Source organism: Corvus cornix, chromosome 15, assembly GCF_000738735.6.
Source record: "Corvus cornix cornix isolate S_Up_H32 chromosome 15, ASM73873v5, whole genome shotgun sequence".
Classification (NCBI taxonomy): Eukaryota; Metazoa; Chordata; class Aves; order Passeriformes; family Corvidae; genus Corvus; species Corvus cornix.
The window spans coordinates 487,636-503,716 of record NC_046345.1 but is presented as its reverse complement, the minus strand read 5'-3'; the positions used below and the strand labels follow the sequence as shown (position 1 = coordinate 503,716).

General features: G+C 43.9%; 1 protein-coding gene across 3 annotated transcripts in view; it reads left to right on the top strand.

Annotated features, from left to right (window-relative positions):
• Positions 1-8,260: 8,260 nt before the first annotated feature.
• Positions 8,261-16,081, top strand: part of ADGRD1 (adhesion G protein-coupled receptor D1) — a 138,663-nt gene continuing 130,842 nt past the window's right edge. For 2 of the 3 annotated variants that reach the window (XM_010398433.4, XM_019285266.3), the window contains exons 1-3: positions 9,931-10,590; positions 10,687-10,723; positions 13,815-13,898. In XM_010398433.4, the coding sequence (XP_010396735.2) occupies positions 10,522-10,590; positions 10,687-10,723; positions 13,815-13,898 (190 nt within the window). In that variant the 5' untranslated portion in view covers positions 9,931-10,521. Of the gene's footprint in view, positions 8,709-9,930; positions 10,591-10,686; positions 10,724-13,814; positions 13,899-16,081 lie in introns of those variants that run through there. The other variant, XM_019285267.3, reaches the window with a different exon arrangement.

Genomic DNA, 16,081 nt, shown 5'->3' with positions numbered 1-16,081 from the left:
CTTTACTAGCAAGGACTGAAAACCAGCTATAAAATAGTCATAAATAGGAAGCTCTTCAAGGTTCTGGTGATCTGTACCACCTAAGAAGAAAACTTCACCCCGTGTCCTTCCTCCTGTGACTGCTGAGAAGTCACTGATTACACTCTGGAGCACCAGGACCTTTCATCGTGCAGCCATTTAAGTCTCTGTACAAAGTGTTAAGCCAAAACCAGCAAATAAGTCAATAACAAATGGTTCTTTGTGCTGAACTTTTTCAGTGAAGAGTTTGCTCCAGTCTGATTTCCCAGCAGTGATGATAATTCCTATTGCTCCTGCTGTATACACTCTCCACTGCACAAAACCAGTGGTAGCTTGCTGATGGCTTTTTTCCATCATGGTGGCTTTCAAAAAAAGAGCTGGAGGGGAGCACTGTGTGTTTTGGTTAGACTGAGAAGATAAAGGTTAATTTTCCTGTCAGACTTTTTCACTGGATTGTGTGATTTTAAAAAAAAAAGGGGGGGCAGGGGTGGAATTTCTGGGTCTAGGGATGGGTTCTCTGGGCAGGTTTTAGGGAAAGAGCTCAAGCCAGAGAGGTTTGTTGCATTTACAAATTAAAAGGTGGGTCATAATTAACAAGGAATGTGCAATTTTGGGCATTATTCATTGTCTTTTGATTCTGGATCTGGTATTTTTACTTCTTCCTTGTACTGGATGTTTTGTTTTATTTGAATACATAAGTTGAGGTCTAGGTATAAAACTTACTTCAGACTATAGCAAATGAGTAATTCTGCCAAGTTTATGTGTGAAAGAAGTGTCTGAGACACACCACTCGACAGTCAGGAGTGCAGGTGTAGCCAGGCTTAAAGCGAGTAGTTCTTAGCTCTCTGAGTGAACAATTCTGATGCAGCTTTAAGATAACTTTGTGCTGGAGATCGGGTGGTTACCGCAGAATTCTCTTTTCCTGCTGCAGCAGACGGGATAATCTGGGCGGACGGGGCCATCCCGGGGTGATTCCCGGCTGGAATGAGCCCCGGCTGCAGCGGACGGGGCCATCCCGGGGTGATTCCGGGCTGGAATGAGCCCCGGCTGCGGCGCACGGGGCCATCCCGGGGTGATTCCGGGCTGGAATGAGCCCCGGCTGCAGCGGACGGGGCCATCCCGGGGTGATTCCGGGCTGGAATGAGCCCCGGCTGCGGCACACGGGGCCATCCCGGGGTGATTCCGGGCTGGAATGAGCCCCGGCTGCGGCACACGGGGCCATCCCGGGGTGATTCCGGGCTGGAATGAGCCCCGGCTGCAGCGGACGGGGCCATCCCGGGGTGATTCCGGGCTGGAATGAGCCCCGGCTGCAGCGGACGGGGCCATCCCGGGGTGATTCCGGGCTGGAATGAGCCCCGGCTGCGGCGCACGGGATGAGGAGCGCGGGCGGGGCCGTTCCCGGCCGGGCCGAGCCCCGCTCCGGACGCCGCTGCAGTTCCCTTTTTGGCCACGCGGTGGCGGCCGCCGCCCGCCCGGCGGCCTCGGTCTCCCGCCGCCCGTGGATTTTCCTTTGGGTGGAATCCGCCCGGGACCGCGCACTGCCGGGGCTTTTCTCGTCCTGCTGCTGTCAGCACAGCGAAGCGCAGGCAGCGCCATAATTTTTCCCACTCTTTATCAAGTTTAGGGTGAAAAACTGTTAAAATCAGAGTTTATTACATGATGACAGCCAACACATTGATAACTGACGCTGAGCTAAAAGATAGCTTCACCTGGAAAAAGAATCATCCATTAAGTGCTGATCACCTAATGTTACAAAACAAAAATGCGGTGAGGAACGTGCAGGAGTCAAATCTAGCACAGTGCTGTTGTGTCGTTCATGGTCTGAGCTTAGAGTAAAGTTATGCTATGAATAGCAGAGTGAGCAGAAAGCTGGAAGGATTGGTGTCCTGAGTGTTATAGTTCCCGTTTTGCTGTAAAGAGATGTAAATAACGGAGAAAGATGCTCCTTCTCACAGACCTTCAGATCTGAAGCTGGGGTGGCTGGAAGAGCAGCTCTGTGATGCTTTTCTCTGCTATCCTTAAAAGTGACAGGTGAGAGATAAACGTGGTTTAGGCACGTAGCATATTCTGTATTGCAGTTCAAAAGGCTTTCAGTTCGGGTCATTTTCCTGTTGCCAGATTTGCGATTCCTTTCAGCTGAGTCGAGTTTTGTGAGTGCCCTTTGAGTGCTGTGGCTCCCAGGCAGGGCACTGCCCCATACCTGAGACCTGTGCTGGCCTGGCAGCTTCAGCAAAACACATTCGATGTTAATCACAGAGAGAACAGTGCTATCTGCTTTAGTTAATCACATTTTCCTGTCTTATTTGTATTTTAGTTGCCATCTGATACTGGCTACAAGTGGTTCACTACTAGCAGAGGATTAATGGTTTTATTCTCTCTGAGCAAAAAATCCTACTTCTGAATACATGGTGTATATCCCTGGCTGTTGAAAATCTGACATGTTAAGTTTTGTAATGCCATTTCCACAGGTGCCTGCCTGACTACAGAACTGCTTCTTCCATCTTTAACTCTACAGATTGATGGGTGGCTATTCCTTGATGTTTCTATCTCCTGCTCTTTATCCCAGCTGACTTTACATGTGTGAAAAGAGTCTTAGAGCCCAAAAGGGAAACACTTAATCTCTTGAAAAATCATTATTTCTAACTAATTAAAAAGGGCATGAATTAGGTCGCATCAATCATCTTTAGCTGTGCAATGAGATCTGAAAATGACATTTCTTTAAGGAGCCTATGAAAATCACTGAGAGATTGACAAATCCTCTAGAAAAAGGAAGGGGAATTTCTCTGATCTCCATATCATATCCATTTTCATAGTCAAAAATCACATTTTGAATGGTTGATTTTATTCCCGTTCACATTCCTGCAGTGTGCATTGGGAACAGTGGCAGATAAAAATGGGATTTTTTTCTTTCACTTATTGTTTTGAAAATATGTTTTTAGGCAGTTCCATGATTTCAGGGTGTGTCTTGTGATTTTAGGATCTTTGGGATGACTGTTCCAGCCGACAGATGTAAGTGATTATTCGGATTATTAAGCGTTGCAGCAGAGTGAGGATCAAACCAAGAGGAATCACTGTGGCTAAGAGAGGTCGTGGAGGAGAATTTATGCTGGGTTTGGTTTATGTGCTGGCCCAAGAGCCAAGACTCAGTACCTGAAACTATATGCCTTGTTCTGGAATTCAGTTTTCATGCTTTTAAATTAGTTAATGAGTTGCATTTCAGATTTGATGGCTCTTCAGATTTTAATAAGAGTGTAGATCTGGAAGCTTCTGCCAACTCTTCAGCCAGCTCTGATTTCTGTCCCCACCCTCTCATTGCTTTTGCCACTTAGATCTAAAGTAGGAAGCTACAAAAGCCAGGAACTGTGTCATTCCCCATAGGATAAAGAGTCTTTAATATATATGTCTGTGAGAACCTCAGACCTTCTTGTGGAGAAGGAATTTCCATTGGCCTCTCCTTTTGTGCTGGTGAACTTTTCACAAAGCACTCAAAGTAAAACTTCATGGAGTTGCTTTTACCCTGAGGAGCAAGAGGCAAATATGTAAAACTGCGAGAGAAAAGCTGGCACAAGTCCTAGAGGCAAAATTTATCATGGTTTAGGGATTATTCATCATTATCATATAATACTATAAATATTATTTTAATATTTGTGTAATTAAGAAAATCTGACTACCTGGATGATCTCAAAACAGACACAGTTGCAGACAGCGGCTTCTGGCAAAAAGGATTTGGCTTAATCCCATAAAAAAGGATTTATAAAATGTTTTATTTATACAATTATCCAGTTTTATGTAAGCTTGGCATTAGGGCTCAGATAATCAAAGATTTGATGAAATTAAGTCTTTGGGATTGGCACAAAAGCCCAAACTACTTTGCAAAAATCAGCGCATGGAGTAAGATGTTCAAGGCCCTACCACGATACAAAAAAAGCCCAATTAACAGTAAATAGACAACAAAAGGACTAATCCAACAACTATCATAGGAAGTGGGACCTCATTCAAAGAAACTTTAAATGTATAATTTATTCTATGGTTTTATCTACCTGCTTAATTGGTCTTTGTATCATCAGTGTCCTAATGTTTTCATAAGGAATATCTATATCTAGATATATATATACACTAAATCAGCTTAATGTTACATATGTTGCACAATGAAAGTATTTTTATTTGATTAGGCCTGAATTTTATTGCCAAAACGCTGTATTTTGTTTTCTGGCATCAACCAGCGACTTCTCATATTCTTAATTAGGAAAATATTTTTCCGTGATAGTGTTAGCCTTGTTGAATGAACTCCAGGATTTGTGTTTGTTTTCCTTTTCTCCAGCCTGGGCTGTTCAGTTTGTCAGCCCAGAGAAGGTTTCAGGCAATGCCCTCGTGAGCGGGGCCGCTGCCTGAGGAGTTTGATTGAAACATCGTCCTTTGCTCGCTTCGTCCTGGGCACTGGAGCCGTGCAGGGGCCGCCCTTCGATGCCTTCTGCTGGGGTATTTTAGGGGGTGTTGAGGGTATTTTAGAGGGCATTGTGCAAGTGAGAACTGCAAAGCCTCAATTCCTGCAGCCTCCGATGGCTTTTTCCAGCACTTTTGCGGTTCTTTGCAGGTTTGGAAGCTCTTGAGCTGCTCAGCAGCCGCTGTCCTTGGGCCAGTGAAGAGCTCCTCGAGTGCCTTTGTCACCTCACACCTGAGGCTGCTGGCTCAGCTTCGGGCTTGTGCCAGTGACGGTCACAGCCCTGGGAAGCTGCACCTTGCCAGGGATTGCACTGCTGCTGATCCCTCTGACACGGTTGCCAACGAAATCTGGGTGGGCGCCTGTCCCTCCCTCCCTCCCCTACAGCCGGGACAAACTCTCTGCACAGTGCTTTCCATAAGGTATAGAAAGCCTCAGCTTCATTCTATAAATTGTTTTAAATTGTTCCTTATCATTCCTTGAGGGGTTTTGTTTGCATAATCTTTTGCTATGTGTTGGAAATTTGCGCTGAAAATCTTGGTGTTGATACTGGCTAAGGTGAATTCTGTTTGACTATGAGGGAAACATGAAAAAGGAGAATGTGCAAGGACATCAGTGATCTCAGAAGTCACAGAATGATGGCAAAATACAGTTGGAATGCACAAAAAGAACAGATTTAGCTCCACCTTCATGCTGCAAGGTAACACTGACTGTTTTTGTAGCATCTCCGGCAAGCCTTTGTCCAGCCTGTTCTTCAAGACATCCAGTGCTGGAGCTTGCACATCCCTTCCATCCTTGCCCCCATGATGTTCTGCCCTGCACCCAGCCTTTCTCCTTCTCCTCCTGTGCAGTGAGTGTGTGAAGCTGATTTGATCCTTTCCTCGAATTCAAATCCCTGTGTGTTTCCTGCCTTACCTCTCATGACTCTTGTTGTGCTGGTGACTCCCCAGGCACACCAAATATGAATTTATTTTGTTCAGGACAGTGTGTGAACCTTGGAAATGGTGGCTCATACCGGGGAACTTCAGGCCCATGAGTTCATCCCTGCTTCAACTAAACCCACAACAAAAAAAAGCCCACACCATCCTTCTAATAAATGACTTACAGGTAAATACGAATGAAAAGATTATTTTGTATTAGTTCTAAACAGAAAAATAAGCACTGGCGTACCGTAGCTGGATAATGTATTGAGTACTGCCCAGGGAGCCACAGAAGTGAAGCTGTAGCCCCCAAATCTGTCTGCACCCTTGGATAGTTCATGTTTGCTGGCCTGTGCTGCCCACAATTTATTTGTTTCTGCTGGTACAAGAGACACAGTCCCACTTGCCTTGTCATGGAAACACATCCTTAATGCCAACTACACAACCCTCTTCCCTTTTCCTAATACAAATGTACTTTCACACAATTTGATTTCAAACTTTCAATGTAAAGAGAAGCAACTGATGCTGCTGGGTGAGTTTGTTCAGTCCTAGAGAAAACTGGCAAACCTAAACTGACCTTCTGGTAAATTTGCCCGTTGTTTGGTTGGGAAAGTGCTAATAGAAAAAGGGTTTTTTAAATTGTTCTGAGATAATGGGTACAGTGTGCTTGAAGCTGTTGCTCACTCGTAAGCACCCAGAGTTCAGTGAATATTTACCACTTAACAGAATGTCACAGGGATTGTGGCAAAAGCTGCCTGTGGAGAGCTCAGCACAGCGGCATGAGAGGATGACACACCCACGAGAATAAACACTAACAAACAGTTTTTAAGTAAGAGCAAAAAACCCTTCTCAGTTGTGTATTTTGGTTTTCTTTAGAATTGCAGTCTCGAGTTTGTGCAGCCTCACATGCTTTCCTAGTTCTTAGCTTAAATAAAACTCCTGGGCTGGATTTCCCCTCGCAGTGGAGTGATGCAGTGCTGGGAGAGGGGGACAGTGGGGATGGGGGCAGCGCTTGGTGCCTCCCAACAGACCCCACGAAATTCTTCCAGCACAGGTAAAAGGGCTGTGGTGTCACCACAGCCGTAGGGGCACCCCACCCCACAGGAAAACTGAATTTGTGTGCTGGAAACCTTAAGAAAAAGCACGACTTTGCTTTTCCTGACTCATCCCCATCCACTATATTAGTCAATACAGATTAATATCATGATACTATTTTAAATAATCGATTTTTTTGCACTTTTTTAAAAGCAAAAATCTTCTGTCTTTTGTATTTTCCTGCTTTTCTCCTGAACCAGGGGCTGCTGCTGTATTTCAAGTGAATCTCTCATGGCTGGCCAATTTGCATCACACATTACCATGATTTGATTGTAATACATCAAGGAAAAAGAGGGAAGGAAACATTCTTCAGTCTCTTTGAAGGTGATGCAGCTGGCAAATGATTTTTTAAAGTGCAAATCTAACCAAATTGCACCTACATACATCTGAGTAGTTCCCTGGAGCAAAGGACAGATGAATTAGTTTGCACAGCTGTGGGGTGATTTGTGTAAGTGAATTAGATAAAATCCATTCTGCAAGTACTTAGCTGGGACGTCCATTACAAGCAGAAAAGTTCGCAGTAAAATGTAAGTGGATGTGTGTTGGTGTATCAGCTGTAACCACCTTGCTGGCAGTGCCTGTTACTGACAGAGAAACAGTTTGACCACAAAGTCATTTTAGCCCAGAATATTTATTGATGTGTTAGTAGAGACTGTGATGCTAAGGAAGCTTTACAAAATCTCTAAGATTGATTCTTAAAATAGTCCTTTCTAAGATGCTTGCTGAAATATTTCAATCCCAATTATGCACCAGCTCTCATATGGTAAGTTAGTGATTCCAATGAAACAAGGGAAGAAAACTGTATCGGAGACTGACTGTCTTCTACAGGGTAAAACATTCTTTCAGTGATTCTTTCTCTGCTTGTATTTAGGTAGTTGGCTACAAAGGTTTTTAACTTCGGGTTATTTCTCCTTTCGTGGTAAATGTCAGCTGCAGCACTGGCTGATTTTCTGTTTCAAGCATGTTATCACCCTGAGTGAGCACCAGGTGAGCAAGGAATGCTGCAGCTGGCACTGGATTGTCACCTGATGGGTCACACTCACCTTGTACAAATGACACAAACCCATCGACCTTTTCCTTTTTGCTGAACCCTCGTCCCACTGCAGAGCAACCCCTGCCCAGCCCTTTCCCTGCTCTCTGACAAGTGGGACAGAAAATCTGGGGTCGTTCCAGGGCCCCCCAGTCCTGCATCCTCAGCAGGGCCCCAGGGCTGAGGATGGAGAGTGGTGCTTGGGGCAGCCCCTCCAGCGGGCTCAGCGCAGGTCCCAGCACCCAGCACAGGTCCCAGCACCTTCCTCTGTGCTTTCAGTGACCTGCAAGGACTTTCAGTGAGCTCTGCTCCATCCTCGGGTTCCTCAGGAAATAAATCCATCCCTGGGATGGATTTTCTGCCCAGGGCTGCACCAGTGACTCCAGTTTGCACTCAGGTGCTGCCCCTGGGCTGTCTTGGGAGCAGTGTGGATTTCAGATCGTGTTTCCAGAGAATCACAGGAATAAATTCAGAATTTGTTTCTGCAAATAATCTCCAATGTCTGCTTGCAATCTGCTGTTTCCACAGGAATTTTTGGCAGTGAATGTGTTTGCTTGGATTCTCACAATTGTTTTGGTAAGCATATTCTTTCCCTTGACAGGCCCCTCTTGGCAAATATTTCAAATTCCTGTCTTTCTCTTTTTACATTTTAGCTTTTTCTCAGGATTTTTAGCTGCAGCTCTCTGTTATTTCTAAGGATGGCTCTACTTGTCACTATACAATGCAGAGTTCATAGGGTTTGCACGGAATTCCTCCTCTTCCTTCGGGATACTGGGGAGATTGTGGCTAGCAGTTATGAGGGAGGAAGTCTCAAAAAAGCTGGAGGGAAATAAGCAAAAGCCAGAGTGGCTATCACGAAATTTTTGTAGGAACTGAAATTCAAAAATTCAAAATTTTTCTCTTATGGATCCTAAATCAGGATTACAAACAAAACTCACATTTTATTTCAATACAGAAATTTTGTAACACCGAACTTTGGTAACCTTGGAGCATTTGTGCACCATTAATGTCTTAGGGTTTCCAAACTTAATTCTGATCTCAGTCCCTGGACCCTGCAGTCCCATCTATTTCCAGTTGTTTGCAAGGAACAAGTTACCCCCAGTGGCTTTGGAAGTTCAGAATCCGTCTGGGAATCCAGCTGGGGAAATTGGGGCCAAGCTGCTGCCAGGCTCGCTGGTTACCAGCTGAACAATATCTGTAAAGGGTGAGTAGAAAACTGCTTCCCCCTAGAAGTGATAACCAGCCCTTGCCTAGAGCTCAGTGCAGAAGCTGTGCTTGAGCAGCAGCAGGCAGGTGAGAGGGGTAATTTGGGGGAGGAACAGGAGGAACCAGGTGAGTCCAGGTGCAGAGGCCCCTGCAGAGATGGGCCCAGAGTCACTGAAAGAGGTGGGTGGAGAGGGGAGGATTCCTAAAGGTCAAGGGGAAAGTCCCGTAGGGGCAGTGGCACGCACGGAAATCACTTTCCTGTAGGTCAGAATCTTGTCCGTTCATTGATCTTAAGCAAAGAATATTTCACTGCATGAGTGGGCCAAACGTATTATCCAGTATTTACACAACTTCTGGCAAAAGAAAAGGTAAATAAAATAATCTGGGTTTTGTTGCGATATTAGCATGTTATAATTCTGATTTTTAGTTTCTGATATTGCCTACATCACCTTTAAGTGGCCCGTGTGAGGATAAAGAAGGGGTTGATAGGAAAATGCAGGGAAAAAATTAAGAGGGGTGGAAAGCTTGTCAAATTTTGTTTAAAATATTACTCTTTCAGCTTTTTGGCTGAAAATAAAGAACTTGGAGAGAACTGAAAATAAAATTTTACCATAGAAGAGCAGAGTAAATGAAGAATATCAGCTAGTTCTGGCTGCTATTTTTCTGTTATGTGTAAAATGCTGATTGATATTTGTGGCATTGTTTGGAATGCAATTGGGAAACTCTTATAAAAATACTTACATGTAATTATTTTTATTAAAATAAGAAGTAAAGTAGCAGCTACAGAAGGTTTTTTTCGAGATTTGTGTAACTCTGAGGAAGCTGGTGAAATAGGCAATGCCTCAGTTTCCCCTGCTTGGTGCAGATAAGGTAAAAACAAATCCTTGGAGCGCTGTGCGATTTCAGTCAGTGGCTTTTTTAAAGCTTTCTTTGGACAGAAATACAACTTGTGCTTTTTAAAATAAATAGATGGCAGCTTTCCTTCGAAAATCTCTCTTCTTTTTCTGGAGTGTTTGAATTGTGGGCGCTCGCTGTGGCCTCGATCCCTCCCCAGGTGCGCGGATTTTGGGGAGCACTGCGCTCCCCTCTCTCTCTCTCTGCTGGAGCTCCGGGACTGGGTCCCAGCGGCTCCTGGCTGCTCGTAGGACCCAGAGAGGAGCAGCAGCAGCGGGATATAAATAGAGATAAACAGAGCCCAGAATGGGACAGAGCTGGAGGAGAGAGCGTGACATCACCCGGACTCGCTCTCCACCCAAAAGGACCCGGGCTGGAGGTGCAAACGTGAGCGGGACGGGCGAGCAGCTCGCGGCTCTTTTCAGCTCTTTTCAGCTCATTTCGGCTCATTTCGGAGGGCAGAGGGAGTTTTCCGGCCGGGGTGCAATAAGGAAGTGCCTTTCCCTGCCAGCACAGCTACAACTGCCTCCAGACCTCTGACAGCTGAAAGGAATTGCAAGGGAAACAGAGCCACAGGGAGAAAGTTGCAAACAAGATCTTTTCTTTTTGGCACAGATTGGAACAGAAGTATTTGACTTCTTTCCACGGAACAGCACAACTTCGGGATTTGATGCACTTTTCTTTGAATTTTCTGCCAGTCATGGTTATTTATTCAGAGTTAAATGAAGATACCGAAGGGTGAAGCAAGAAAATACTACTTGAAGGGTCTGGAAGGATATTTTGCGATCACTGAAGGAATGGACTTTTGAACTTGCATGGAAAATGTCCTTTCTAATACCAAAAGTAGCAACGGAAAACTTATGATTGAAATCTTACAGGAATTTGATTTCAACTGTACTTTTAACCTTAAATAGACCATGGAGAGTTTATTATCTCTACTCTGTTGCCATTATTCTTTGCTCATTTTGTTTCAGCAAAAATATCAGGTAATATTCTGAATATAGTCAGTTTTGAGATAACTTGCTCGGAAAAACCCAAGCATTTGCCTCACTGTGTCTCATTGTGTAATGTTTTGTGTGCAGGTGTACGGAAACTATTCCCAGCTACCCAAACACCCAGGTAAGGGATGCTCTATTTACACTATGTCAATGTGCTTAAATATTTATTTGCTTTTTTTCAGTTTGTACTTTTTTTTATTTCCTTAGTAGCCCCCAAGAAACTGAGCCCATGTTTGAATGTCAGCTCTGTATTAAAAATTGATAGTCCAAAGTATCAGACTGTCCCAGTTTAAATTCAGTACCCTACTCACTGAATATTCTGAATAGAAATACATTTGGAGAAAAATGGCTTGTATTTGGTATGTGGAAAAGTCCTATATACACTTGTTTATCATTACTTTCCTTGAGTGTAAGTTTCTGAATCAGATCTCTACACAGACTATTTTCTTTTTTTCCCCTCAATGTTCAGCATTTTCAATTCAATGATTTACCGTTGGATTTGCCAGCTTGTACACTTTGCAGCATTCTGGCGTGGCTTCAAGTCCTCTACCCTCCCTCCTCCCAGCCTTCACACTGCAGTTTAAATCAGTTACAGACAGGATTAAGGATTTCTCGTCTGTTTTCAATGTAAAAAACCTCACTCACAGCTTATAAGGGTCTGTGTGTGTAACTGCAGAATTCTCCTGTTTATGTCAATAGTTTAACCTCAAGCCTCTTGGTGGTGTACAAGTACAATTTTACTGCTGTACCAATTCATGTATTGCTTTGTGCTTCTCAGTTTTAACCATATGTAATTATTTTCAAGTAAAACACAGAGCGATGGAAAAGGCCATGTCTGTTAAAGGAGTAGCTTCAGCCTGATTGATTTCTTTTGCTCCACCTTTGCTCAAAACCAAGAAAAAGAGTCCTATTTCCTAAAAATGAGAGTTTCTGGCTGGTGGAACTAAAGGGGGCAAACCCTCCCGCAGTAAATGGGCGAGTGCCACAGCACTGGTTTTGTGGTGCAGGGTGTGTGTGGAGGCATCACTGCAGGTGGTGCTGGCTGGGTTTGAACCAGGCTGGAGCAAGCCCTGGGATTTTGTTCTGAACGGGGCAGGTGCCTGTGGAAAGGATTTTGTATTCTGGGCAGCAGGTATTTGTTTGCAGAGGTCTTCCCAGGGCTGAAGTGGGGTAAGAGCTGCTGAACTGGGAGCTGGGAAAGCCACCAGAGCAGCGTGGCTCTGGGCAGTTTCCTTTGCTCTGTCTGTATTTCCCTTCCTTGTTCTGTCTATATTTCCCAAAATGGACTTTTGGGTCCATTTTCCCAGCTTTTACATGTAAGCTCCCTGGAATATTGCTCCTCCTCATGAGTTTGTGCCAGCCATGGCAAAGCCTCTGTTGTGCTGCTGCTACTGCTACTAGAGCACTTGTGCTGTGTTGTGACCCCTTGTTTTGGCACCAGATAATTTTCTCCCAGGAGTTTTCTTTTATCTTTTTCTCAATTTTTCTCATGATTTTTTTTCCTACCACCTCTTTTAACTTAAATCCTTTTTTTTCCCCCGGTACCAACGGGAGATGTTCAGGAGGAGCGTGAGATATTTGCATATAAGCACAGTGTGAAAGAGCAGGCGTGTCCTGGGCTCTGCACAAGGGAACTGGGGGTCTGATGAACGTGGGATGGAGCAGTATTAGCACAGGTAGTCTGTGTGGGAAATTCATAATTTCCATTTCTTTTACAGAAGCCTGAATATGTTCTTTGAAGGTAGAACTAAACACATACACAGATTTAGCCTATGTAAATGCAAAAACCCTTTTCCTATATCCCATTTCCTCAGTGTTCTTTGCCATGCTCAGCTTGGTTGAGTTTGGGTTGCCTGGAATGTTCAGACTGTGTTTTGTGTGTGCTCATTGTGGGTCATTATTCTCTGGGCAGTGTCCTCATCCTTCCAGTGGCAGCCGTGCCCTTCTCTGTCTTCCAAGCAGTCAAAGGAGATGGATAACCACAGAACCCCATCCATTTCCATGAGACATCCCCATCTTATCTGTCTGTGCTTGTGTTCCCTCCTTGAGGGAGAACCTCTATGACAACTGCAAACATTTAGTTAGGTGGGCTAATAATAGATCCTGAATTAATGAATTCAGTTATGAATCATTTGCTAGATATCTGTGGTATAGTTGACTTTGGAAGCAAGTCTGAGTAATTCTTGTATCCTCACAAGATGCAGAACTTTGAGTTCTGTTTCCTCAGATCTGTAATTGCTTGTTGTGGAGTTTAGCAATTTTATCAACTTTGCACTCCTAATGAGAAAATAAATCTTAGGATCCCACCTGTGTCACACCTCAGAAACTGCACCATGAGGATGGAGGCCATCAAACTGCTCTCCAGGGCAGGCATTAGGCACTTTGAGGATGAAAGTAAAGTTTTTGCACCTTCATATCCGTGGTACAAAATTCTGTTGTGTATCCAGGACATTAAAATGATAGAGCAAGTATCAAACAGGCAAAGTGCTTTGATCTCAAAAGTGAAGAAAGGTGTGGGAAAAACTGCAGAAGTCAAAGGACGCTGCTTGTGACTTGGGTTAATTTGCTCATTAGGTGTGGGGAGATTCTGTACGGTGCTTGACAGCTGGAATGGGGTTTAACAAACTTTTATCTGTCAGCTTCACACCTCGGTCTCTTGCAAGATTGCTTGGGAATGAAAAACTATTGTAGGGCAGAGAACAACAGATAGGGGGTAGCAGAAATCCTTGCTCTCCTTGTCCCTGGCATCCTTTGTGTTACCTCTGGAGGAAGCAGGAGCAGTAATATTTGCTGGAGAGGCTGAACGTTCCCTCGCGCATTCCCATCCCAGTGCTTTGGGCTGTCCACCAGGTGCTTGAAACCTCAATAAAATCTTGAAATTACTCTTGAATGACTCCTCAGCTGTTACTTCAGTGAATGCTGCCAGGTACACGAGCAGAGATTTTGTCAGAGATTGTTACGCGTTTTGCAATTAAAATGAAAATCAGTTGGGATTTAAACGCAGGTTTTCTGCAGTGGTTAATCAGTTATATGGCTTTAATCTACTCTGCTGCTTTGATTTATGATCCCGCTTATGTGCCACACTTGATTTACATAAAATATTTTGGTTTACTTAACCTTTTGACGTCTTTTATGGTTATTTTCTGTGGAGACTTGTTGCACACCTGGTTGGTCCTTTATTTAATAATCTTTTAACCTGTGTTTCTTGAAAGGGTTCAAAGTCCTGGCGTCAGCTTCCCATTACTGGCCTTTGGAAGATGTGGATGGAATTCATGAGTTTCGGGATACGAATGGAGGTAGACGGAGCATTCCCTGACAATGGCAATAACAAAACTATCTGTGACTCTCTGTAATTAGAAGGGGGAGCAGGAGAAGAGCAAGGGGTTGACTTTTGTGGCCCAGAGGTTGAGATTTTTTTTTCCCAGTTAATGTTTTCACAGTGCTCTGATATCCAAATGATGTTGTATTTGTGAGCTGATTTTTATGGAGTATTCTCCGAGGTTTTATGAGCTGTCTGTGCATTGTTGAGGTTATAAAGAGAAAAGGTTTATGATCCAAAGAGTCATTGAAATCACACTGTTATTAGTTGGTTTGGTGCATGCACAGCATGCTCTAGGATGCTCAGTGTCTGAGATCTTTGGCTCTGCAGCAGGGAAATGTCTCCTTCCTTTTGATTTTGGAAGGAGTTAAATGCCTGAGCTCCCCCTGCACTTTTGAGCATTGCGTGTAGTGTCTATAGAAAGAAAAGTGTAAGCTCTCCTCTGGATACCTCTCATTCATTTTTATCTGCTCTTGGGTATTTCCTCAAGAGCAGTATTGCAGCATTAGTTCATATTAATTCAATTCTTTTTCCAGCTGGGCAAAATCAGGAGAGATTTGCTGAGGCAAAACTCTCACTGATCTGCAAGAGTTGTAAGGACTGTGGGATCCAGAGGGAATGATACCAAAGGGCTGTTTCCAGGGGTGTCAGGTGATGCAAGGAAGGAGCTCCTCCAGACCCCTCCAGAGTTATGGGCTTGCAGGGCTGTTCCTTCCAGATGAAATGTTCAGCTGAGCTCTGCCTCCTTCTGGGACTCAGAGGTCCCTTAGTAATTTCCACATGAGCTGTTTTTTCTCTGCTGATGCTTTAGCCAATTCCACGTGGTGCTGATGTGCTTCCCCAGTGCTCCTCACACGATGTCTGCTGTGGATTCCCCAGCATTCCCCAAACCTGTGCCCTCCCCAGAACCCCTCTCTCGTGGCTGCCCCAGCTCACAGCAGAGCTGTTCTGTGCTGGTGCAAGGAGTGGCTGCTCTGCTGCCCCTGGGGGCTGCAGTGTCTGTACCCACAAAATCCCTGCAGAAGGTTAAACCAGGAGATGGAGACCTTTACAGCCCTATGTGGAAAACGCTAACAGAAGTGCAGAGTTACTGCTATTCCTTTTATTGTAGAGGTCTTCAAGTATTTTAAGGCTAAACTTTGACCTATCTTTCCACGAAATTTCTGAAAGGAATGAAGTTGCCTGACCAGAAATATATCTGGGCAATATTCTGCTTCCATTAGAAGCTGATGGCAGCATTCTTACTGACTTCAATAGAATAATAATTTGGCTTACAAAAGTTGCCACATAAGTTCTCTAAAAGTGTGTTAAAGTAATCTTCTGACGCTGGACTTCCCACAGTTTCAAAAAGAGTGAAGTGCTCTGTATCTAGCGCTGTTTTGGCAATCATGTTACAAAGTTGTTTTGAAAGTGCTTGAAAATCGTATATATAAAGTATAGCTCTTGGGAAAAGAAAATTGCTGTTAGATTGTTTTTCAAGTTTTGTTAAATTACATTATTCCAGCAAAATTCAGAAATATTTTTAGTATCTTGGAAGAGATAAAGCAGAACAGATGAAGTTCCTGATCCTATAAACCTTCGCTTGCAGGAATAGGACTGGCTCTCAAGAGCAATCTCTTTTGACTCCTATTATGACATGGTGTTAAAGAAATTGATAAATGAGCCAGCTGCATGACTTTGCTGAAAAACTTTGGAGGACTTTGTCTTACTATAATTTGCAGGGAATGCCAGTGGCCAGAGGTCCTTTTCTCTGCAGTGCAATTCTGGCAATGCTCAATTCTGTCTTCAGTATTGCACTGGACAGCTCAAATTCCTCTCAGTTGCTTATATTGTGTCTTATAAGACACAGATATTATTTCAGCTGCCTCCAGCAGAGGTTTTATGTATCTCTCTGATATTTGACTTTGATATCTAAGAAATCTTTCTTTATTGTTGTAATCTACTGCAGGTGGCAATTTGCTTGTTTTTGATTCCGTTCTGATTACACAACTCTTCTGTTTATTGCAGAGTCTTTCTTGTTTTTCCACTCATCATATCATGCAATTATTTTCATTCCACGTTTCTCCTCTTAAATCCTTGAAGCATCATAATCTGTCCGTCACGTTAATCCATTTTATTTGTTGAAGTCATTGTGTGTGAAGCCAGATTTATATCTCTCAA